This window comes from Triticum aestivum, chromosome 7B (assembly GCF_018294505.1).
Source record: "Triticum aestivum cultivar Chinese Spring chromosome 7B, IWGSC CS RefSeq v2.1, whole genome shotgun sequence".
Taxonomy (NCBI): domain Eukaryota; kingdom Viridiplantae; phylum Streptophyta; class Magnoliopsida; order Poales; family Poaceae; genus Triticum; species Triticum aestivum.
In genome coordinates, this window is record NC_057813.1 from 94,901,106 (window position 1) to 94,926,079 (window position 24,974).

The 24,974-nt window shown below is 45.5% G+C and overlaps 2 protein-coding genes across 4 annotated transcripts; one reads left to right on the forward strand and one right to left on the reverse strand.

Moving 5' to 3' along the window:
• The first annotated feature begins 13,126 nt into the window (after positions 1-13,126).
• LOC123157494 (blue copper protein) lies at positions 13,127-14,227 on the forward strand. The gene is made up of 2 exons (XM_044575790.1): positions 13,127-13,422; positions 13,534-14,227. Exons 1-2 carry the CDS (start codon positions 13,254-13,256, stop codon positions 13,956-13,958), a joined length of 594 nt encoding a protein of 197 aa, XP_044431725.1. The 5' UTR covers positions 13,127-13,253; the 3' UTR covers positions 13,959-14,227.
• Positions 14,228-15,346: 1,119 nt separating this feature from the next.
• LOC123161027 (probable DNA helicase MCM9) lies at positions 15,347-24,597 on the reverse strand. Of its 3 annotated transcripts, none has more exons than XR_006480500.1 (20): positions 24,322-24,597; positions 23,928-24,250; positions 23,671-23,809; positions 23,056-23,122; positions 22,672-22,846; positions 21,794-21,893; positions 20,990-21,087; positions 20,750-20,815; positions 20,502-20,594; positions 19,601-19,717; positions 19,408-19,480; positions 18,191-18,257; positions 18,009-18,090; positions 17,553-17,674; positions 17,229-17,323; positions 16,865-16,974; positions 16,752-16,799; positions 16,499-16,651; positions 15,977-16,168; positions 15,347-15,646 (listed from the first exon to the last, which is right to left on the reverse strand). XR_006480500.1 is itself a non-coding variant. In XM_044578880.1 (20 exons), exons 1-20 carry the CDS (start codon positions 24,489-24,491, stop codon positions 16,116-16,118), a joined length of 2,061 nt encoding a protein of 686 aa, XP_044434815.1. In that variant the 5' UTR covers positions 24,492-24,596; the 3' UTR covers positions 15,684-16,115. The 3 variants fall into 3 exon arrangements, 2 of the variants coding, with proteins under 2 accessions (XP_044434815.1, XP_044434814.1); XM_044578880.1 differs by lacking the exon at positions 15,347-15,646 and having other exon boundaries at positions 15,684-16,168; positions 23,928-24,057; positions 24,148-24,250; positions 24,322-24,596; XM_044578879.1 differs by lacking the exon at positions 15,347-15,646 and having other exon boundaries at positions 15,684-16,168.
• Positions 24,598-24,974: the final 377 nt, after the last annotated feature.

Sequence of the window (24,974 nt, forward strand, 5' to 3'; positions counted from 1 at the left end):
TTGGCGCCTCGCCTGGAAACTTGATAAACTTCTTTTGCCATAGAATGAAATGGCGCTTGACATCTCCAAGTCTTTTCTCCCCTTCAGGTGTAGCAATGTCAATCTCCAGGTCCTCAAACCCTTGGACTATGTCCTCCACTGTGACACGAGCATAGCCATCTTGAATGGGGTTGTTGTGGTGGAGTGCTCCAGGTAAACATGGTAAAGCACTGCCGATGGCTACCTTCATGGACATGTTCCCGATAGGATAATACAGATGACATTCTTTCATCTCCTTTATATCGTCCACGGGGTAGCGAGGAGGCTCCGGTGAAGTAATTTCGACCACCAGAGGCTCCGGTGCAGTAATTTCGACCACCAGAGGCTCCGGTGCAGTAATTTCGATCGTCGGTGCATCTGCACCAGCCGGTGGGGCCTCCGTGGAAGCCACGCTGCTTCTCCGCTGCTGGCTTCCGAGATCCGCTGGATGATCTTCATGCTGCACCCGAGCTGCATCTCTTTCGGCTACTAGTACACTCATGGTTTTCTTCATCACATCCATTTCCGATGCCAACCGCGCCACAACATCTGCTTCCCGATCCATCTTTCTCTTACGGCTTCTGTAACCGTACGGGTCATCGTTCTGGGGGAACCCTATTTTCCACGGAATGTGCCCCATGCCTCGTACACGTCCTCCGTGTTCAGGATTCCCGAGGGCTTTTGTCAGCGCGTCGTTCTCTCTGTTGAACTTGATCTTCCCCTGTTGAGCATCCCTCATTGCGTTAATAAGGGCTTGGGTGGGTTTAATTAATTTGCCCCGGTAAACACACTCCCCTGTCTCCGGGTTCAGCGTTCCCCCATGCCCGTACCACCAGCTTTTGGCCCTTGGGTCCCATCCCTCCGTACCTGGACGGATTCCTCGCGCCCTCAGCTCGTTCTCCATCTTCTCCAACCTAGGCACCCAAATGCGATACCCTCCTGGCCCCATAACATGATTGTACTCCTTCTTAGCCGCATTTTCCTTATTTTTTTTCGATATTTGAATGAACTGCTCCGATTTCTTTTGCTTCACAAATTCTGGCCAATCATGTTTCAGTTTCTCATATTGTCCTTTGAAATTCGGAGTCTTGTTCTGCTTGACAAAGTCATGGGCTAGATTTTGCTTGAATTTCCGGAATGCATCGGCCATCTTATGAAGAGCGAACTGTTTGACTAGCCTCCTCCTCTCCTTGTTTTCCTCAATCTTGTTACCCTCCTCATTGAATTTGTTGTATTCCGGAGGTAGAACGAAATGTTCCATAAGCTTCTTGAAGCAATCTTTTTTTGTTCTCTTATCGACAAAAGTGAAACCATCAATTCGTGCCTTCTTTGGCTCATTCCACTCCTGGACGGTGATCGAGACGTTGTCTCTAACAATGCCTCCGCATTGGCTGACAAACTTGGTGGCGTTCTTGCGGGGCTCCAGCGGCCTGCCGGTTGCACTGTCGACAACCTCGATGGTGCATGTTTCTCCTTGTTTCATCGTCTTGGTTGCGCCACGCTTTGACGACGTACTCGATTGTTTCGACGATCCGGCCGAGGGCTAAAATAAGAAAGAGTCGCGCGCGTTAGTACACACATATTTATTCAAATCAGTTAGTTTGTATCACCAGAGGCTCAATGTATATATATACCTCGGCGCCGGAGGTGGTTGCTACTTCCATTTGAAGATCGTCGTTTATCGACGTTTGTTCGGCATCATCTTGCTGACGGCGCCCTTCATCTTCACCGTCAAGGTTCAGATAAGAAGAGATATCATCTTCTTCTTCTCCGGTCGGCACATATAGAATATCGCCGTTTATGATGTCGAACATATGTGCTTCACCGTCCGGATCATAGTTTTCCATAATCGGGTCAGCTCTATCGTCCGCCATTATGTCAGTCCTGAAAACATGTAGTAAAAACAAATTAATTAAGTGAAGAAGGGGGGCGGTGGCGGTGGCGGTGGCGAAAGGGCGGTGGCAAAAGGAGGGGGCGAGGAAGGGGTGGGAGAGGGTGTCGCGGTAGAGCGCGAGACGGGGCGGCAGACGACGGCGTCACGGAGAGGGGAGGCGAGGACAACACATTTATAACCCTCGCCGTCCCCTCTCGATCCCTAAAAAAACATCATTTCTTCCCTTGTGTCCCTGCTTGCTTACGATTGTGCCGTATCCATGGAGCATCCTCATCATTTAACTTAATGCTTGGGTCGGTGTTCACTTTGAAGGGCGGAATTTCAGCAAACATATTATAATCTTCTGACATGTCTGTCTTGTCCTCCACTCCCACGATGTTTCTTTTCCCTGAAAGAACAATGTGGCGCTTTGGATCATCGCATGATGTACTGATCGTTTTCTTATCTTTCCGTTTCCTCGGTTTGCTACTCATGTCCTTCACATAGAAAACCTGAGCGACATCTTTCGCTAGGACGAATGGTTCGTCAAGGTAACCAAGATTGTTGAAATCCACCATTGTCATTCCGTATTGCTGGTCCACCTTTACCCCACCTCCTGTTAGCTTGAACCATTTGCACCGGAACAAAGGGACCTTAAAGGAGGGTCCATAGTCAAGTTCCCATATCTCCTCTATGTAACCATAATATGTGACCTTTTGCCCATTCTCCGTTGCTGCATCAAAGCGGACACCACTGTTTTGGTTGGTGCTCTTTTTATCTTGGGCGATCGTGTAAAATGTATTCCCATTTATCTCGTACCCTTGGAAAGTCGTTATAGTCGAAGATGGTGTCTTGGCCAACATGTACAGCTGATCTACAACATCATTGTCATTCATTAAATGTTTTCTCAACCAACTGCCGAAAGTCTCCATGTGGGCCTTCCTAATCCAGGATTCAGGCTTCCCCGGGTTGTCCGAGCGTAAAATATTCTTGTGTTTCTCAAAGTACGGAGCCACCAAGCTGGAATTGGTCAGTACAGTGTGGTGTGCTTCAGTCAGAGAATGGCCGTCCATACATATCGTTGATTTCCTTCCGATCGTGCCTTTTCCACTTAGTCTCCCCTCGTGCCGCGATCGAGGAAGACCAATCGGCTTAAGGTCAGGAACAAAGTCAACACAAAACTCAATTACCTCCTCATTTCCATAGCCCTTGGCGATGCTTCCTTCTGGCCTAGCACGGTTACGAACATATTTCTTTAATACTCCCATGAACCTCTCGAAGGGGAACATATTGTGTAGAAATACAGGACCGAGAACGAAAATCTCTTCGACTAGGTGAACCAGGAGGTGCGTCATAATATTGAAGAAGGATGGCGGGAACACCAACTCGAAACTGACAAGACATTGGATCACATCGTTCTGTAACCGTGGTAGAACTTCTGGATTGATTACCTTCTGAGAGATTGCATTGAGGAATGCACATAGCTTCACAATGGCTACTCGAACATTTTCCGGCAGGAGCCCCCTCAAAGCAATCGGAAGCAATTGCGTCATAATCACGTGGCAGTCGTGAGACTTCAGGTTTTGGAACTTTTTCTCCGCCATGTTTATTATTCCCTTTATATTGGACGAGAATCCAGACGGGACCTTCATACTGCTCAGGCATTCAAAAAAGATGACCTTCTCTTCTTTGGTCAGAGCGTAGCTGGCACGACCTTGAAACCATTCCGGATGCCGGTCATCAGGGTCTTTCAAACGTTGCTGGTCCTGCCGTGCTTCCTTTGTATCATTTGTCTTCCCATACACGCCCAAGAAGCTTAGGAGGTTCACGCAAATATTCTTCGTAACGTGCATCACGTCGATTGCAGAGCGGACATCTAGGACTTTCCAATATTCTAGCTCCCAGAATATAGATTTCTTCTTCCACATGGCTGCGTGCCCGTCAGCTCCCTTCGGAACTGATTGTCCGCCAGGACCCTTTCCAAAGATGACTTTCAAATCCTTGACCATATCAAATACCTCAGCACCAGTGCGTTCCGCAGGCTTCGGCCGGTGATCTGCCTTGCCGTTGTAATGCTTGCCTTTCTTTCTTACTGGATGAATTTTCGGAAGAAATCGACGATGCCCAAGGTACACGTTCTTCTTACAATTTGGCAAATGTACACTTTCAGTCTCATGTAAGCAGTGCGTGCATGCATTGTATCCCTTATTTGACAGTCCCGAAAGGTTACTAAGAGCAGGCCAATCGTTGATGGTTACGAAAAGCAACGCTCGTAGGTCAAATTCCTCTTGTTTGTGCTCATCCCACACACGGACACCACCCCACAGCTGTAAAAGTTCATCAACTAATGGCCTTAGGTACACATCGATGTCGTTGCCGGGTTGCTTCGGACCTTGGATGAGCACTGGCATCATAATGAACTTCCGCTTCATGCACAACCAAGGAGGAAGGTTGTAGATGCATAGAGTCACGGGCCAGGTGCTATGGCTGGAGCTCTGCTCGCCAAAAGGATTCATGCCATCCGTACTTAGAGCAAATCTTATGTTCCTTGCGTCAGCTGCAAAATCTTTGAACCATATGTCGATCTTTCTCCATTGCGTTCCATCTGCGGTGTGTCTCAACTCCCCGTCCGACTTACGGTCCTCTTTGTGCCATCGCAACAACTTGGCATGCTCTTTGTTCCTGAACAGACGTTTCAACCGTGGTATTATAGGAGCATACCACATCACCTTGGCGGGAACCCTCTTCCTGGGTTTCTGGCCCTCAACATCGTCACCAGGGTCATCGCCTCTGATCTTATAACGCAATGCAGTGCATACCGGGCATTCATTCAAATTCTCGTATTCACCGCGGTAGAGGATGCAGTCGTTGATGCATGCATGTATCTTCAGAACCTCTAAACCTAGAGGGCAGACAACCTTCTTTGCTTCGTACGTACTGGCGGGCAACTCGTTATCCTTTGGAAACATATTCTTCAACATTTTCAGCAAGTTTTCAAATGCCGAGTCAGCTACACCTGCCTCTGCCTTCCATTTCAGCAAATCCAGTGTGCAGCCCAGCTTTTTCAGACCATCATCGCATCCGGGGTACAGCGCCTTTCTGTGATCCTCTAACATGCGATCCAAATTATCCCTCTCCTTTTCAGTTTCGCAGCGTCTCCGTGCATCAGCAATGGTCCGACCAAGATCATCAACGGGATCATCACGTGCCTCTTCTTCACCTTCCCCTTCACCTTCAGCATCCTCCATGAAAGTATCACCGAAATGAGCAAGATAGCTTTCATCGATGAAATCATCCCCTTCTTCATCTTCTTCCATTATAACCCCTCTTTCTCCATGCTTGGTCCAACAATTATAGCTTGGCATGAAACCGTGCCGAAGCAGATGCATGTGAACATCTCTTGAGGAAGAGTAACCCTTCTGATTCTTACAGATAACACATGGACAGATAACAAAACCCCCCTGCTTGTTCGCATTAGCCACTACGAGGAAATCTTTCAAACCCGTAGTGAACTCGCCGGAGAGTCGGTTACCGTACATCCATTGCCGATTCATCTGCATTATTATAATATAAAATATATAATTAACCATCATGCATTTGTTAAACTAACTAGCTACAAACAATATAAATTAAACAATGAACTGCACACATGCATATTTTATCAATGACACATCAAAGGTTCATCAAGTTGCTAACCGCGATCGAGGAGTGTGGCTCCAACACTTCATGTCATGTTTGTTTCATGCTCTTGGGGCATTTCATCAAACACCTTATGTGCATAAGAGGAACCAAAAGCAAACCTACACCCACTTGTGAAGAGAATGGCTCCAAATGGCTAAGTGTTGGCTGCTGGATGGGTATATATAGGGGAGGGGCTTTAGTTGCGGTTGGCCTGGCAAACCATAACTAAAGGTGCCCGAAGGCCTTTAGTCGCGGTTGTCCTGGCCAACCGCGACTAAAGACCCTCACGTGCGCCAGCTGGCCACCGAGCGCCCTGGGCCCAGGCCTTTGGTCGCGGTTCACCTCCAGAACCGTGACTAAAGGTCCCATTAGTCGCGGTTCCTACAGCTTCGCGACTTATGGGGCTGGACGGAAGCCTGTTTTTCCACCAGTGTCTCCAACAGTGTGTGATCAGTTTTCCATCGCAACTGTTTGGAGTCGGGCCGCACGGTTCCTCGTTAGCGCGTGTGCGGTTGAGTGGGCTTAGGCCAACTCCAACGCCCGACCCGGAACGTCCGGGTCGTTCGCTTTTGGTCCGTTTGAAGCAGAAAAACAGATACGGCCGTCCGTTTGCGGTTGTACGGTCATCAATGTGCCCAACAGGTCGGCGGCACCCCAAACTGTTCATTCTTTTGACGCGAAAATAAACCTTCCAAAACCCCAAATAACAATAAAAACAACTTGAAAATATTAACACGGACATTAAAACGTCCGCATTACTCAAGTTCGCACATTATATAAACAAGATTATTTAAAACATTAAAAAAACAGATAAAAGGGCCGTCGCCGCTGTGGTCGCCTTCCGTGGCTGCCATCTACTCCTTATCATCGCCCTTGTCGCCGGTGAGGTCGACGTATGGAGGTGGCTGTTAGAGGTGGCCAGGCGGGCCCCTGCCAGGACGGAGCCGCCTTCTGTGCTGGCTGTGGTGGCGCCTGCACGACCTCTTCGCGCGGCGGGGATGGTGACCATCGGCTGACGTCCACCTCGGGCGTGCATGGCACGGTCTCCGTCCGCGTCCAGGACTGCCCGACCAATGCCGGGTTCCATCCCGTCGGCTCCTCCATCGCCGCCTCTCGTCGCACCTCCTCAATGGCCTCCTCCTTGACATAGGCGTCTGTAAGTGCATCTAGTGTCCCTTAGTGATTCTGGTGTAGTGAAGACTTATAGGTTAATGGACTAATGTGTTTATGAATGTATACATGCCGTGTAAGTCTGTGAGGAGTTTGATACATCCGATGAATATCGACCCCTAAAAATGAATGTCTTCAGATAAAGACTTTGGCTTTCTTGAAGACTTTGAAAATGAGGAAACTGGTGTGACCCTTGAAGACATTGATATTGATGCGAGAACTATGAAGCGTGAAGACTTTTGTTTTCGTAGTTTCATTTTCCTTTCTTGAGTCATAGAAAATATCGTACTGTTAAAAGGGGTCGAGGTAAAACTAAGAAAAAATTTCCAAGTGATGCTCATCTCAAAGTCTATACACATACCCAATTCTTCGAGTGAAGCCATCGGAAATCTCTTGCAGTTCAGTCGATTTCTTCAGTGACAGAGACGAAGATCTTCTGGTCTCTGAGGAATTTGTTCTGACTGAGAAGTTAGGAATTCGCCAGTGCGAATTGCCTACAGTGAGGAACATGATAGCCTTAAGAAATTTAAGAGCTCAAATTTCCGACCGTTCCTGTGCTACGCGCCAGCTGTCTCAAATATCTTATCCACCTAACAGTCATATCATTAGGGGCATTTATGTCTTGTCATGTCGGACTGCTCCCCGGCTATAAATAGCCGCCCCCTTCAACCACTAGCTGGTTGGCTGCTCCAAAGAAACTGACACTTGTCATTTAGAGCATCTCATTTGAAAGATCGTGGATGTCGCCTAGAGGGGGGGTGAATAGGCGTTTTAAAATAATTACGGTAGAGGCTTGAACAAATGCAGAATAAACCTAGCGGTTAATTTGTCCAGTACAAAACCTACAACAATTAGGCTCACCTATGTGCACCAACAACTTATGCTAAGCAAGATAAGCAACTATGTGATAGTAAGATATATGACAAAGAACAATATGGCTATCACAAAATAGAGTGCATAAGTAAAAGGCTCGGGTAAGAGATAACCGAGGCACGCGGAGACGACGATGTATCCCGAAGTTCACACCCTTGCGGATGCTAATCTCCGTTTGGAGTGGTGTGGAGGCACAATGCTCCCCAAGAAGCCACTAGGGCCACCGTAATCTCCTCACGCCCTCGCACAATGCAAGATGCCGTGATTCCACTAAGGGACCCTTGAGGGCGGTCACCGAACCCGTACAAATGGTGACCCTTGGGGGCGGTCACCGAACCCGTACACTTTGGCAACCCTTGGGGGCGGTCACCGATACCCGTCAAATTGCTCGGGGTGATCTCCACAACCTAATTGGAGACCCCGACGCTAGTCCGGAGCTTTACACCACAATGATTGAGCTCCGAACACCACCAACCGTCTAGGGCGCCAAGGCGCCCAAGAGGAACAAGCTCTAGGGTGTCCAAACACCCAAGAGTAACAAGCTCAAGGGTACCAAGCACCCAAGAATAATAAGCTTCTCAACTTGTAACTTCCACGTATCACGTGGAGAACTCAAACCGATGCACCAAATGCAATGGCAAGGGCACACGGAGTGCCCAAATCCTTCTCTCTCAAATCCCACCGAAGCAACTAATGCTAGGGAGGAAGATGAGAGGAAGAACAAGAAGGAGAACACCAAGAACTCCAAGATCTAGATCCAATGGGTTCCCCTCACATAGAGGAGAAAGTGATTGGTGGAAATATGGATCTAGATCTCCTCTCTTTTTTCCCTCAAAAACTAGCGAGAATCCTGGAGGGATTGAGAGTTAGCAAGCTCGAAGAAGGTCAACAATGGGGGAAGAATACGAGCTCAACGGATAAGATTCAATGGGGAAGAAGACCCCCTTTTATAGGTGGGGGGAAATCCAACCGTTATGCTCACATCCCGCACAAAGTGGTACTACCGCTCGTCTTCACGGTACTACCGCTAGGGATCGCGGTACTACTGCTTGCGAGCGGTACAAAAAAATACTTCCGTACCTACCTCCGCAGGACTTGGGACGAGTTTTTTGGTCTGAAGCGATATTACCACTGTAGGAGCCGCGGTAGTACCACTCTGGAGCGGTAGTAAAAAATTATATCCGCTCCAATTCACGGTAGTACCGCTGCAGCCTTTTCAGAACATCAAAACTGCCACAACTTTTGCAAACGGACTCCGAATTCGATGAAACCAAGTTTGTTGGAAGGCTAGAGACAAGGGCTAACACAATCTTGATAGAAATACCAATAATAAGCAAATGAGAAAAGGCCCAAAAGAAAAAGGTGAGAACTCTTTCTCGGATAAGACTGATAAAACCTCCAACACCGAAAACATCATAGAAGACGCATGCAAACTCCGTTTTTGATGAACTCAAGCTTGTCATCAAGATGACCATAAGATCTAAGACTCACAAAGAGAACCAAACAAGAACCAAGAAACATGATGCAAGGATGCAATGGTTTGAGCTCTCTGCGAACGATACGATCAAGCTACTCATCAAGAGCCCCCCTCGATAGTACGACAATCGATCCTATAACCCAGTCTCCCAACTACCACCATGAGACCGGTAAAATAGAAACCCTATCAAGGGCAAACATTTTCCTTGCACAAAGTCCACTTGAGCTCGATGTAGACGATCTTGACTTTCTCAAGTTGGACCACCTTTCTTGATTGAGTTGGCTCGGTGAAGACTAGTAGATTGCTCCCCCATACTCCACTATGGGTGAGCCACTCTTCGGCACATCTTCACAAGTCCATTATCACCACAATGGACGGCAAGCTTCAAGCACTTGATCTCTTCGTGATGCATCACTTGAACGTGCACACCGCAACCTAACCCCACAAAGAACTGTCACAAAGACCATGGGTTAGTACACAAAGCGTAATTGACAATGCTTACCATACCATGGGATCACTTGATCCCTCTCGGTACATCTTCTATGTTTTGTGAGTTGATCAACTTGATTCACTCTTGACTTAGTCTTGATCAACCTTGAACCTTTCCAACTCTCTTCATTTGGATGATGCCTTGAAGGTAAGCATGAATGATCACACAATCTTCTTCTTCAAGACATGCTTGCAATAAGCTCAACTCTCACATGACCAATCTTTGGATAATTCCTTAATAGCACATTGGTCGACACAAGCTCTCCTTGAAACCAACACATGTACTCCAAGAAAATCCTATGGACAAGACCTTCAAATATAACTCAAGGCAACCATTAGTCTATAGAGATTGTCATCAATTACCAAAACCAAACATGGGGGCACCGCATGTTATTTCACCATCCTTCGAGGACTTTGAGAGAAAATCATCAGTAAGGAAAAACCCAAAACCACAACACCTAAAACCCAAAGTGATTGAGCATCACTGAAGAGATTATTCCTGTGTGGAATCGATGCTTCTTACCTTTGAAGATTGTGCATCTTCTAGACGGTTAGGCGTCATGGTCTAGAGCATCCAAGAGGAATTATGGATCGCCGAGTGACCAAGTCTGTGAAGATTTGGAAGTCACCTGAAGACTTACCACGAGTGATTGGGCGAGGTCTGTGTGGCCTTAGCTCAAGGAGAATACAGTAAGGACTGTATGTCCTGAGACTGTGTGTCCTTTGGTTTAAATACCAAGCCGCTCCAACCAGACGTGCAACTGTCACAGCAGTTGGAACTGGTCTACCAAATCACTGTCTTCACCGAGCTACTGGTTCTATTTCCCCAACCCTTTCATTTTCTCGCATACTTGTTGTTGAACTTGATCGTTACTGTTTGAAGACTTTGACAGAAGACTTTCTCAATTTCTTCAGTCATCTTGTCTTCAGCCTGCTTGTCCTGTTTACATGCTACATGTGCTCTATTTATGTTTCGTTTCATCAGATGATTATGCTACTGTCTTGTTATGCATGCACCTAAGTACTTATTCCGCTGCTTGTAGTTCGTCACTTAGCAAATTCCTCAAGTTGTATTTCCTCAGTGACGAATTTGTAAAAATCGCCTATTCACCCCCCCCCCCTCTATTCGATATAACGCACTTTCACCGTCGAGCTCGGGGAAGGCGACGTCATCGCCCGCTGGTAGGGCCAACATCTCCTCGAGGCCCTGCCATTGGCGCTCGTCGTGGGTGTGGAGGGACTCCTCCATCACCTCCCTCATCAGGTCCTCCTTCGTGGCGGCCGTCATTGGCTCGGGGGGTGGTGGGGACGGAGACGGAGACGGCATAGGGGTGAGGCCGCGAACCTGCCTGCGCCCGCGCGACTGGGGCGGGCTGAGAGCGCGCGCGGCGGCGGTCAGCCGTGGCCGCCGCGGGCTCGATGGACGGCCTGCAAAGTAGGACTGACGCCGGATGTCCTGCTCGTCGTGGAGCCACATATCCCACAACGGCGAGTCCACGGCGTACCTCCAGTCGTCGATGAGGTCCGAGGGCAGGCGGACGCAACAAAGATGGATCTCCTCCCGGCGGGTGCGTCCGCTCACCGGGACCGGCGGGATAGGCACGCAATCCGCGGAGAGGTGCCAGTTGTTGGGGAGGTGCACGTAGCCCCATGACAATGGCATGCACGTCTCCCAGTAGTGCTGGCACACCTCCGCCTTGACGTACGGTCGCTAGCGAGATGGGGCGCCGCCTCGCGCGATATGAAATGTGGGCGGTGGAGGTGGAGTGGAGGTGGAGGCGGGTGGGGGAGCGGCGACGGCGACCGGACAACGACCCGGCCTCGTCGTCGTGCCTCGTCTTGCGGCCGGGGAACCAGCGCCCCACCATTGTCGCCGACAGAGAGGTGGATGAGGGCTAGGGTTTGCTCGTGTCGGGTCTCGAGGAGGCAGGACAGCCAGGAAGTGGAAACTGTGGATTGGCCGGTCCACGGCTTCCAATTTAAGGACGACGACCCTCCGCCATATGACTGACAACCGGGGGCCGCCGTGCGTGCGCATTGAATTTGGGTGGTGGACGGCCGCCACGCATTCCCAAGACGGACGCCGAGCAAGCGCGTGCCCGTCCGTTCGATGTCCATGTGGCCGCAAACCGGGCGCATGTTTGCGCCGGAAATGGGACAGGTCAGATGCCAAATGGACAAAATTTGAGGATGCGGCCGTGCATTGGGCCGTGTCATCTGTCCGTTTTGACCCAAGCGGACGCGGACGGACATGATGGGGTCCTGTGTTGCAGTTGGCCTTAATAAAATGCACATGTACTAGTGGTCAATTCAGAGATGCAATAAAGGAAAGGAGCATTCGCTTGGGCACGCGTGTTGTGCGCGAGTAAAACGCAGCAACGAAACTGCTTCGAGCAACTCAAAATCTCATAGCAAATGAGCAAGTTAGGAGATGTGAGATGTGACCCGCATAAGAACAGCATGTGATGTACTTTGACAAAGTGAGCAAAAGGCCACCAACAAACAAAAGTACGTAACAGCTCTACCTGTGCCCAGCATAGATAGATAGAACAAACCTAATCGCCCCATGTTAGGTACGTGATCACCAACAACCGGATTGGAGACGGACCTCCACACGCCGCTAGCTTGTTCTCTAATTCTTTGGCCCTCTCGGTCTACTCAGGGTCCAATCGATCTCACTGCAGCACAAAAGGCTTATCCGCAGAGTTTCGATCGACCACATTTCACAGTGCCGCGCGCCTCGATATCTCTGTCAGTTGCTATATGACCGGCCAATAGGATTGATCCACCTCAAAGGCTTTGCTTGCACAAAACGATTAGGAGTTATACTGCTGGTTAGGCCTGTTAACATCAGAAAGTACTAGCTTGGAGATGTCCTCGTCCAGTAGGTGCCCTTGAACGATCGATCGATGAACCGAGACGGCACTCGCCAAACATATCTACAACTGCACCGCCATTACTCTACCTTACAGCTGATCTAACACCACAATTGCACTGTACCAAGAGCTGGCCGAACGATGCGTACAGCGTACGTACGTACGTACGTACACTAATTCTCCTTCAAAAAGATGGCAAATATATAATTTCTGGTATGGCAATTTTGTTGGCGTCGTTCTTCTCCTCCGTAGATCTCGATCGCAAGAATGTCGTACGTGAGAAAGATGTCTGAGCTGAAAGTAACTACTCGTGCTAGCTAGTCAAGCATTGGCACTCCGGCAAGCTTTGCGACCACGAAAAACATGCGCCTTTTTTCCTTTTCGATCGAGAAGGGATTACTTCCGCGAAAGCTAGCGTCGAAGACCGGTGGTAGCCAGCTAGCTAGCTGGAGTAGAGTCGTTTCTAAGGCACATTTGATGTCTAGACGCCGTCGATCGATCGGACACTCGATCGCGGAGGCGTTGGAAAAGGTGGTTCCTACCCCCAACCAACCCCAACGGAAACCACTGAGCTCACCAACTCCCAGCTGCCGCGGCGCGCGCACCGTCCCTCACGTCGCCGTCGCTAACTGGTGTACATGCCATGTATATAAGGCCCTGACCCCTGCACGCCTCTGCCATCAGTCGATCCATTGGTCCAGAGAGAGAAACGCATTGACTGTTTGACAGACGCTGCTAGTGCAATCTGCTCTCTCTTTTCCGGTTAGGTTGGTTGAGGACTTGAGGTGCTTGTAAGATGGGTTCTGGTGGCAAGTGTCTGGCGTTGGCCGCGCTGCTGCTCGTGAGCTGCGCGTCGACGGCGACCGCGGCGAAGTACACCGTCGGCGACACCTCCGGCTGGACCACCGGGGCGGACTACACCACCTGGGCCAGCGACAAGAAGATCAAAGTCGGCGACACCCTCGGTTAGTACATGCCGGCTGGTCACGTACTTTTCTAGTAACATTTTCGTCTGGTTTGCCACTCATTTACTGATCCATGGACGCGCGCGCGGCAATTTTTGTTTATCTTCGCAGTGTTCAACTACGCCGGTGGGGCGCACAACGTGGCGGAGGTGAGCGCGGCGGACTACGCGTCCTGCTCCGCCGCGAACGCGCTCAGCAGCGACGGCAGCGGCGCCACCACCATCGCGCTCAAGACCGCGGGGAAGCACTACTTCATCTGCGGCGTCACCGGCCACTGCAGCAACGGCATGAAGCTCGTGGTCAACGTCGCCGCCGCCACCGCCGCCTCGCCGCCCAAGGCGTCCCCGACCCCGGATACCCCCGACACCCCCTCCACCACCCCGACGTCCCCGTCCACCCCCGGCGCCACGCCCAAGACCCCGGCGACCGTGCTCGCGCCCCCGGCCAAGCAGTCGGAGTCCGGCGCCACCGGGCTCAGGGCCACGGCGCTGACTGGCCTGGGCATCGCCGGGCTTGTGGCCGCGGGTCTCTTCTAGGGACGAGGCCAGGGTGGAGGCAGTGCTGTACGTACGTACGTACGTACGTTAGGTTGCATGTCGTCGATCAGCTCATCGTGTCAGTCGTTTCTCGTTTGTTGAGGAGGTCATATTTCTTTTGACGGAGGGGACTAGCTTTTGTTGTGGTTGGCACGGGGGTTGGATGCCTTGGATTCCATGCTATGATTTTTTTACATCACATTCATGTCATTGTCGTGTATTTTTGCCTACTTTGTACTGTGCTACGTGAGTGCTGGTTCATTTATCTATAGGCAGATTTGCACGTGTGATTTATTTTCATATAATTCATTCATGTGGCGTATGAAACATGTCACAATCGGTTGTTGTTGAAGAGGTTTCTTTCGGTGGCCCCAAGGTACCAGTTAACAACCGGTTTTGTCATTGATCTTGGATGGTTGGCTACCAAGACGCCCCACATAGTGCAAACTGCAAAAACCCTCGCGTGAGGCTCCTTCCAAATATTCAATGCAGTGAGCATTACCATCGACTAATAAAAAAAAAGACAAATCCAAGAAATTCAAAATCAAACTCGACCTACATAAAAGTGAGCATTACCTTCCAAATACTATGGATGTCACTTTTTTTCCCTAAAAGAGATGAAACCCCAAGGCTCTGCATCATTGTGATGCACAGCCATTCTTGATTGCCCAAACCATTACAAGAATGAAATTAACACCTACCACTAAATCAACTTCCACACACTACTCACATCTAAATTTGTCTTGTTGGCTCTCCATGTATATATATGAGAAGCTCTTCTGGGTGGAGTGGTAGACAACACAAAGGTTGTTGTCGCCCGCCCGGGTTAATCTTCTCATCTCCTATAAGAATAAGACAGGGGGAAGTCTCCCCTCTGTTCTCATTCTTTTTTCTTCTTTTTTTTTTGCTCTCCATGTATATATCAAACTGGATTTGAAGCTTTATAGAATCATAAACACATATCAACATACAATTTATTTCAAGAAAGTTCAGAATCTTTTATATGTGCTACAGTGCATTCGTAGCAGCAGTCCAGCACCCATACTGCTTGTAGCACTAGAACCTCTCTCTGAAATGGAACTATAATCGATCAAAGCCCCGCCAAAACGGCCTTAGGATTATTATTATTTTTGAGAGAGAACAGCCTTAGGATTCTACTCCCTCCGTTCCAAAATAGATGACTCAACTTTGTACTAACTTTAGTATAAAGTTGAGCCATCTATTTTGGAACGGAGGGAGTAGAAACTAAGATTGTCCAGACTCCATTCTAGTCGTTGTCTGACAGCATAGATCCAGCGTCAAGTAGTAACATATTTAGTTCATCAATCAAGGGAGTGGCAAATATATCCACAAGAGGAAGAACAAAATGAGGAAAAATAACAACTCGGTGGATTCTAACACTGATGATATATAGATGGTTTGCTTTTTGTATAATTACAAGAGTCAGCGCTACCAAATTGTTAGAGATTTACAAGACAACGGGTAAAACAATATGAAGTATACATCTTCAAACTTTAGCACTCCATTTATGTAAGAACAAACAAACGAGATTGACATTGATTCGAAGGAATAGACTGATTTCAACGAGCCAGTTTGTTGCAATTTGAGCGAGAAGATTCATAATGTGTAGTCCTCATCAGAGTGGTAAGCAACCATCATTACATGTATTTTTGGCATATCTGACAAAACTGCAAAAGGATGATTAAAACGGGCGCCATACCAAAACAAAAACATAAATAGTAGCAGTTCGTTGAATCTCACTTATCAAGGGAAAAGCTACACGTCAATTGGGACAGCTAATGATGCATGAGATGAGCATGTGCTTTAGCTTACGTATCATGTTCTTCAAGAAGCAGCTATTCTTAGTTTGTTCTTTTAGCTTGCCGTGGAACGGGCAAAAAAAAAAAAAAACACTCACTGACAGAGATTTGGCGTTAACGCCTTCCTTGTGCCAGTATGCAGTGATCTAAAAGATTTTATATTAGTTTACAGAGGAAGTATCATTTAGTCTTCCTAACCTAGCAATTGTGATTGACCGCCAAGACACATAGCAGTTGATGATTCAAAAGCAGAGTGGATCACCAAATCATATTGCTATGCAGAACTGCAGATGATATGCGTGTATGCTCATTGGTCATCGTATTGCTGCATCAGATATTAGTATAGGTAATCCGCAAGCTTGTCACGAATTTTCTGCTCCTCTTTGATATCTATTAAAATGTCAAGACAAACAAATACATTGGGAACACTACTTATCACTCTACACACTTCACATAATCTAAGGTTACAACGATGCATTTCTTGATGTAAGTATTTCAAGTTAGCAACGAGCCAGATAACAGAAAAATAGACTCTTTAACTTCAAATTAACATTGAAATGGAAAGTATATCCTAGTTTGCCCTAATGGCAGTACCCTAGATAATAGGCCAGAACAGCAAAACAAAAGAAAAAACACTAAGCAAACGCCCATTCAAGTTTTCATTGGTTAAACCTTCAATAATTTTGAATAAATAAGGTTCTAAATCATATTTTAGGATACATTCCTGATCAGGATTCTCTTGGAAATTGGAGTTCAGAGCGTTTCCATCACCGTCTATGATTGCGGATATTGTCATGGAGGACTCGATGCATAATATGGCAGCAATAGCATCAAGCCGTGTAACCTCATTTCTGAACATTAGTCTTGCGTGTGCTACAACATGGGAAAATGTAGAACTGTGAGAATGAGGCGAGATGTGAATCATAAACATATCTGAAAGGGGAAAAGATCCACTAGAGATGACAGAACATGCCTTGGGCCAGCCTTATCAAACTCTCAAGCATACGCACAGTTGTCCTTGCTGCACAAATTCAAGTTTTTGAGCAGCTGCAAAACTCTCTAAGGAAAAATAAATGTTCTGCTAACCTGCATTATGTGTTCCATCTCTCCGCTGAAGCTGATAATAGCCTGAGATAACACTTTCTGCTTCCTTTGTCAGCACCGGTTTGAACCGCTGCTTTACATAGTGGATATACCTGTGATTTATAGAATACTCAAGCATCATTATACAGCATTGACAATGAAAAATAAAATCTCGGCAGTAAACAGCACAATCAAACAAGTCAAATACACTTGAAAATTGCAGCTGCTTATTATACACGACCTGACAAAATAGCACTTGCTAAGGCAACAAAAAAGTCTGAGCATTAAGTACAGCATAATGAAACACATGTACTTGTCTTTCTGAGCACAAGTCTCTAAGCTCAACACTGTCATGTTGGCTATCTACCTTCTCAAACAGGGGAGTGTCCACTCTTTTATACCCAAAGGTTGGGTGCTTTTTACGGCAGCGTCACTGGCCTTGTTTTCTTCTGCCTTGGTGCTCTACATAATTTCAAAAAGATAGTGCTTAATAGAGCAGTGTATTCCAAAATGACAGACTGCTATATTATGTGCATCCTTATAGAGTTGATAGTGAGGCCCACATCTTGTATATGTTCCAATTATGCAATAGAGAGAAATTTGGCCATTTTCCATATTTCCAAACAGGGGTAAGCTTATCTAAGAAGGAACACAAGAGACCAAGCTCAACAGAAAAGCAATAAAACCATACCTGGGCTAATATATGAGATGAAATTATACCATCCAACTTAGGGTTCTTTTTATCAAAGAGAACAAGAACTATATCAAATCTACTCAACAATGGTCCTGAAAGTGTTGTATTCACGGATAAGGCTGAAAATGGAAAGTATTTCAAAAGGTTATGCAAATCCTTCAAAGGAAGCTAAAGAAATTACAATGATAAAATATCATTAAGCTGATTGCACCATCAGATTATTAACCTTACTACTGTGCTACTATGCAGTGTTAAAGACAGTGATGGTATTGTGGTGGTAGTCTATTGTTCATGCCACTATTGGATCGAGTCTCAAATGTAACACAGATTAAATGACTAATTGTTGAGCTATTATAATATAGAACTGCAGAAGTAAATACGCGGTGCCTGAAATACTGTCAAGTGTTACTTTACTATTAAGTAGCACGTCTATACTGATGTTAAGTGCAGTACATTCATTTGAATCATATTGTCCTTTTGGATTAGTGGCACCAAAGACAGTAGTCCTTGTACTGAGTGTTGTCACCAGTCCAGCCTGAAAAGGCAAAGAAGTGATAATACTTTACCAAATTGCATGCTAGTGAGCATGAATGGCTCATTAAATGCTAACTGTTTTGAGGAAAGACGCATGGTACCTTTGCAACGCTTATTGTTTGTTGTTCCATGGCTTCATGTATTGTTGTCCTGTCATGCTCTCGCATACTATTAATGAGAATGTCAAATGGAAACTATATCAGATAAAACATAGAGGCATAAACACAGTCTTGTATTTAGCATAAGGCTAAGAGCGTTAAATAATAACATATCATATCCTGTGATACTCCAATAAAAAGAACTATCAATTTAGCATGGAAAATACATCAAATAAAACAACTGAAATGCAAATGCATATTGTCTGGGAGATCACTGTGCTCCTGGATTAGGGCTGGTAGCAGTCACTCGACGGGAGTTCAGGGCTTGCAGCCACGGCACTCCAGAGCTAGGGGTGTCTGCTTGGAAGAGGGGAGCGGAGATAGATCGATGATTATTGTTGTGTCTGTTGTTTCATAGGCCAAGCATCTTTATACAGAGAGGGGCATCAAAACCGAAAAAGAAATTAATCTGATCCAAGGGATGCTTTCTCAAGATAACAAACTGATTAAAGGTAATAACAAACTTGGACACCAATCCTATCTCTACTCCCACAACAAGCGATCCTGGTGTGTGGCATAATCCTTGCAGTCCCACTGTTTGTACTGCTGACCCCGCATTACAGTGTGTGTCTACTGTACAGGAGCATGAGAGTAGGCAAGCGTCCATATTGCACACAGGCTTTTGAAATGAGACCTGGACTATGGCATTTCAGCTGTGAAAAGTGAGAGAATTCATATACATGAGGGAGTCAAAATTGCTTGTGATGAGCATTTTGAAGTTCCTAAGAATTAACTATAAGAGTGAATGGGCATACAGTGCAATTTTTTGGACACATTTTTTGGTGAAGTGGAGATTGCAGATTATTATCAAGCTATTGGAGATTCGAACAGCGGAGGCTGTTATCAAGTAAAGTGCATCAATCTTATTTTTATTGTCCAAATGAGATCATTCAAGCTAAATATACGAGGATCTGATCCATCAACGAATCTCAAATATTAGTATGTGACATAAATTTTCATAATAATCCATCCATCAACGAATCTCAAATATGAGTATGTGACATAAATTTTCATAAAAAATCATTCTCAATATTTTCACAATGTCAAGCCAGTTGTGATCAGGAACTGGGATATGTTGAATATCAGATAAGACACAGGCCACTAATTGTATTAGTGAGTAAAGGTACTGGGTAGCAAATTAGCCAGAGAAACAGTCCAACCTATCAAATTCGTCTATGCAGCACAAACCACCATCAGCCAGCACAAGGGCACCAGCCTCAAGCATCCACTCACCTATCATTGAATTCAAAAGAAAATTGCTACCAAGAAAATTAGTGCTACTTTCAAATGAAAAACAACACCAAAAATTCAACATATAATGATGAGAGGAATGGTAACGTTGAACATATATACCTCCATCCTTGACAGCAGTCACAGTCAAACCAGCACTGGTACTTCCAAGACCAGTTGTAATCACAGAACGGTTGCTCAATTTAGCAGCAAACTTCAAAAACTGGGATTTACCAGTACCTGGAGTTCAGTGAAACACCAATACACATTACAATTGTCTCAAATGTATATTTACCAATCTTAGATGTGGTACACAAGAGTGACAATTGCAACCTCATAGGCTACACACACTCGTAAATAGACTGTGAGTTAGTTCTCATGCCATTGTCTCCATGGGTCCTTCCAACAATTAAGGGTAAAACAAAAACATATGCCATAGTAGGCTCCTAGTCTATCATATGTTTATTGCATTTGTTTGTCACTTAGTGTGTATGAACATTATCACTTGTGACCTTGCATTTACTACTAATCTGCAATCATCAGCTAAAACTAAAATATTTATTACCAAAAATATTTGAGTGGTGCGATGGTTTGGCATCCCATCCCTCCACCAACTTCATGACTGGTGGGCATAAATATGGCATATGATTATTTTTACGGTTTTAGTTATTATTTGCAAGTCACTAAGTTGCCTTGTTATTCTATCTCAAAGCCTTCTGTGGTCATGATGGAGACTGACCAAGATTAGATTTATTATAATTATTTCCGCAGCAGCATGAGGGCATTCAGCTGTTGCTGTGAAATATGGAAGTACTGTGTCTCTTACATACTAAACGCAAAACTTTGACTGTGTAATTAATTCTCGTGGAAGGCAGTGGAGGGCTTATCTCTCTCTTGTGCTACTCTCAGTCTAGTTACAATGTAAACTTTGCAGAAGTCTAAATCCTATTGTCGGTGTACACACTTTTAATGCCATATATACTCATCATATCTCAATAAAACGTGTCATTACAAACATTAGTACCTGGATCACCAACAAGAAGCATATGTGGTTCGCCACGAACCTTTGTTCCAGAAGCATCAACATGCTGCACCCCACCAATCAATGTAAGAGCAACTGAAATTTAAATGTATCATGAATAGTTAAAATGGCAACAGTATTTGACAGGAATGCTTAAAAGAACAAATTAGTTATTTAACTTATTTCCAGACGAGGCTTAAAAACACTACTGAATTACTAACAATATAGCTTACTGACACAAAGTAGCATACCTGCAAGCTTTACCGTGAATAACCCAAAAATCTGAGGACAAATGCCTTTCAAGATTTTATTTCTTCCTACGTACAAAAAAGGAAAATAATAGATAACTTATAGTACCGATTATATGGTAAAAGAAACTGTAGATGCAATTTGAGATACGGAATTCTTTTGATGAGGCCAGTTTTTTCATGCCAAGATTTGGACCGCTGATCTGGAAAACATCAAGGAGGGGAGGGGGGAGGCTTGAGCACCTTCTAGTGGAGTAGCTCTGTTTTCTGCCCAGAAAAGCTCAAAATCCTTGATAATTTCCTCAGGGATGTCTATACCAGACTTCAGCTCATTAGTTCTCCTGTATAACACAGCACAAAGACATTGTTCAAACTTCAGAACCCAGCAACCTAAAAGTGTTGAGCAGATGATGTCCATGGCGGCATTCAACTAGTTCTGCAGATGATCCAAAAAGGAACTATGGTGCAATGAATGGAAGTAAATCATCGACTTGGGTGACAAACTGTGGAGGTCCCTTCACATGAGACCATATAATAATTTAGATGTTCACATGTCGATTACGTAAAATTCTTTCCATTTTATTTCTTTTAACATAAAACCAACATAGTACGACCAAAAAAAAAAACATCATACCGATTCTAAAAATTTTCTGGAGTTGCAACAACTTCACAAATGTGAAGGAAACTACCATTACTACTTTCCACGGCTGAAGTTGGAAAAGAGCCATACTCCCTCCGTTTCTTTACTTCACATATTAGTTAATCTTAAGTAAAACATTGTAAAGTTTGACCAAGTTAATATAAAAATATCAACATCTATAATACTCCCTCTGATCCAAAATAAGTGACACTTATTTTGGATCGGAGGGAGTACCACATAAATACAATATGAAAAATTATTTCATGCTGGGTCTAATGATATTGATTTGGTATTATGGATGTTGTTTTTTCTATAAACTTGGTCAAACTTCAGAAAGTTTGGCTTAAGACAAAACTAATATGCGAAGTAAAAAAGAAACGGAGGGGGTAGTTCGACTTATCAATTACCTCACATAATTGGCAATAAACATAGGATCAAGGTTGCAACGCACATCCTTAAAATCAGAGGACCACTTTGCAGATAATATACCCGTAACAATGACATCATCTGGAGAAAGAACACACTTAGCTGAATATCAATGTCATAGAAAAGCAAGAAATCAACAATGGATGGACATTTAGATTGCAATTCCAGCAAAAGAAACACATCACTTGTAAGCTGGGAACAATGAGAAACCAACATATAAACTTATCTGGTAAAGCTCCTGATATATATATATATATATATATATATATATATATATATATATATATATATATATATATATAGACGTGCTAAACTAAGCCTGCGCGCATTTATATTAGAGTACGCTCCGGCCGCTCGATCGAACCGGTCAGTATACGCGTTAATTAGCCGACCCCGCGGGATTGTCCATGCAAATTCTATCGTAACAACTTACGACCAGTGTCACGACTTTGGCAGAGATCAAACCATTGATGACTCAACGCATGGTAAAGAATTACCATCCCATCCCTCTTTTTTACTGCTGCCAATTAGTGAGCATGTAGTAGTAATTAGGGATCAAACCATTGATGACTCATGTAGTAATTCGTTACTGCATGTAGTAATTATGGACCACACCATTGATGACTCACTGCACTGCATGGTAAAGAACTACCATCCGATCCATTTTTTACTGATATCGATTAGTGAGCATGTAGTAACTCGTTACTACATGTAGTAATTATGGCTCAAACAATGGATGAACTCACCGCATGGTATATATATATATATATATAAAGAACTCTGATCTTCTTTTCAAGATCATCAAAAAACAAGGGCTCACAGATTCCAATAAATGGATGAGCCCAAAGAAGCTACTTACCTCCAGCTTTAACAAGATCAACAAGGTCATCCATCAAAATCACAGGCATGGAACGGGGTATGGACCCAACATCCAGAAGTTGCACGCTTTCTTGGATTTTTATTTCTTGATAATCATGACAGCTTATGCTATCTCCTATCAATTGGAAAGAAGCACTTTGACAACCTTTTGAACTCTGAATGGAGAGCAAAACTATTAGTGGCTCCTTCAACAAAAGTTGAGTAGTCTCGAACAGTTATAAAATGCAAAAGGAACAATAGATGATGTACATTGGCCATACGAGGATAAAACCATTGTCAAATATAAGTAGAACTGAAAACCAAAGACTGTTTCTCACTAATGAAATCACAGTACCTTTGATTAAAAAAAAAGGAAATGGAATACCATGGATGGGCAAGATGCAGGTAGAGTTATACGATTCCCAGCCTCTAGCTCAGGATAGCAGCGGAACCTATTCAATACACAAATAAATTAAGGTCAGGTGTCTTTATGATATAAACATACAGCCATGGCACTCAACACTCTTTGTAAATGGAATACCATGGATGGGCAAGAAGTAAGCCTCTCACACTGCAAGCTTTTAAACAGGGGAAGCTTAAACTCGGATTGCAGACTTGCTCACCCAGCTTTTAGCTTACAAGACTATGTAACAAAAAGATGGTAATTAATAGGCCAGTGTTTCCAGCAATGTAACAGAAGATGACAACAATCTTGCCAGCACAGCTGAAATATTTAGATCTAGGAGAAAAACTAAAAATATTTAATTACTTGCGGAAACAGCCATCAAGTATCATCTTTAATTCAAGAAGAAACTTTCTTTAAATTCTTAAGACAGGCCTCTACCGAGCCATGTTAGTCAGTAGATCACAATCTAAACTTACTTAATTACACTAATATGGAATTCACAGTTATGCTTGACAAGCCACTAATATGCAAGGGCTTGAATATGTAGCCAACAATACCAGTATGCTACTAAGCCCTGAAACATGCATCACAAACCTGCAGTTGCATTTCCTGCATTGATACTCCCGCTCGCCCTCGATCATCTTCACACCGCCTGATCTGATCACAGTCCCCTTCAATGTCAGCAGAATCCCCCTATGCTTCACCCTAACCTTCCCGATGCTCGGCGACGACTCTGCAAAAATGAAAACATCACCGCCGAATCAGGAAACCCCTACACAGCTGAAACATCACGTGACCAAACAATCTTGCAAGCATTACAACGAACAGAAAAGGCGCGTGCGTGGGCGCACCAGGGAATTCCAGTGGCGACCCGCAGACGTTGACGCGCACGTGCACGAACCCCTTCTGCACGGCAGCGGGCCTCGACTCGTCCGGATTACCCAACGCCTCGCCCTTTCGGAGGTTGCACAACACCTCGCTCTGAGAAGAGAAAAAAAAGTGCTCGAGAAATGCGGGGATATAAGCGAAGAAAAGGAAGATCTGGGTCGCGCAGCAGGATGATCTACTCGCCTGGGCGCGCTGGGCGACCTTGTCGAAGGCGCGGAGGAAGTCCTTGGGGTCGTTGTAGAGTATTTTGGCCAAGCCGGGGTCGAAGTCCAGGAGCTCCGCGAAGCTGCGACGGACGGGACGGGGTTAGGGTTTGGGGAGGAGGGGGAGAGGAGCGGGGTGGAGAGGAGGACTCACTCGATGACGAGGGGGAAGTGGAGCGTGGACTCGGGGTGGAGGAGGATGCGGCGGAGGTCGTCGGAGTGGAAACTGCAGAGGAACTTGGCGAGCTTAGGCACGTGCTCTGCGTACTTGTATGCCTCGCCGTCGGCGGCCTTGAACTCCTCGTGCGGCGCCGGCGGCGGCATTTGGGCGGCGATTGGAGTTTCGGCGCGAAACGTCTAGGGGTCACTGGTCAGGCCACGGCGTCACGGAGGAGAGAAGGGAGAGGACGGTGGTCGCGCTGCTCGGGTTTTTTTTTCCGAGACTTGGGCTTTGGGGACTCCTTGTTCTGTCGTTTGGTGGGCTTTTGCGCGAGGGTTCACGGGTGAGGAAATTGCTGCACTGCTGGTGCTCAATGTTTTTAAAATTTTTTTGCGGGTGCTCAACTTTGCAATGCTACAGTTTTACCTCAAAATTGCCTAAAAAAACTCAAAAAGAAGAAGCAATGCTACAGTTAATCCATCGATTTGGTAGATGGGTTCAAATGGCCTCTACATAGCTAGGATGTATACAGCCAATACCAACATACGCACAAAAAATACGCCAACAAATAGCAAAGTCATATGAGATCAAAGCTATGCGTAGACAAGGAGAAAGAAAACCAAAGCGATCAGATCTATAATCAGCAA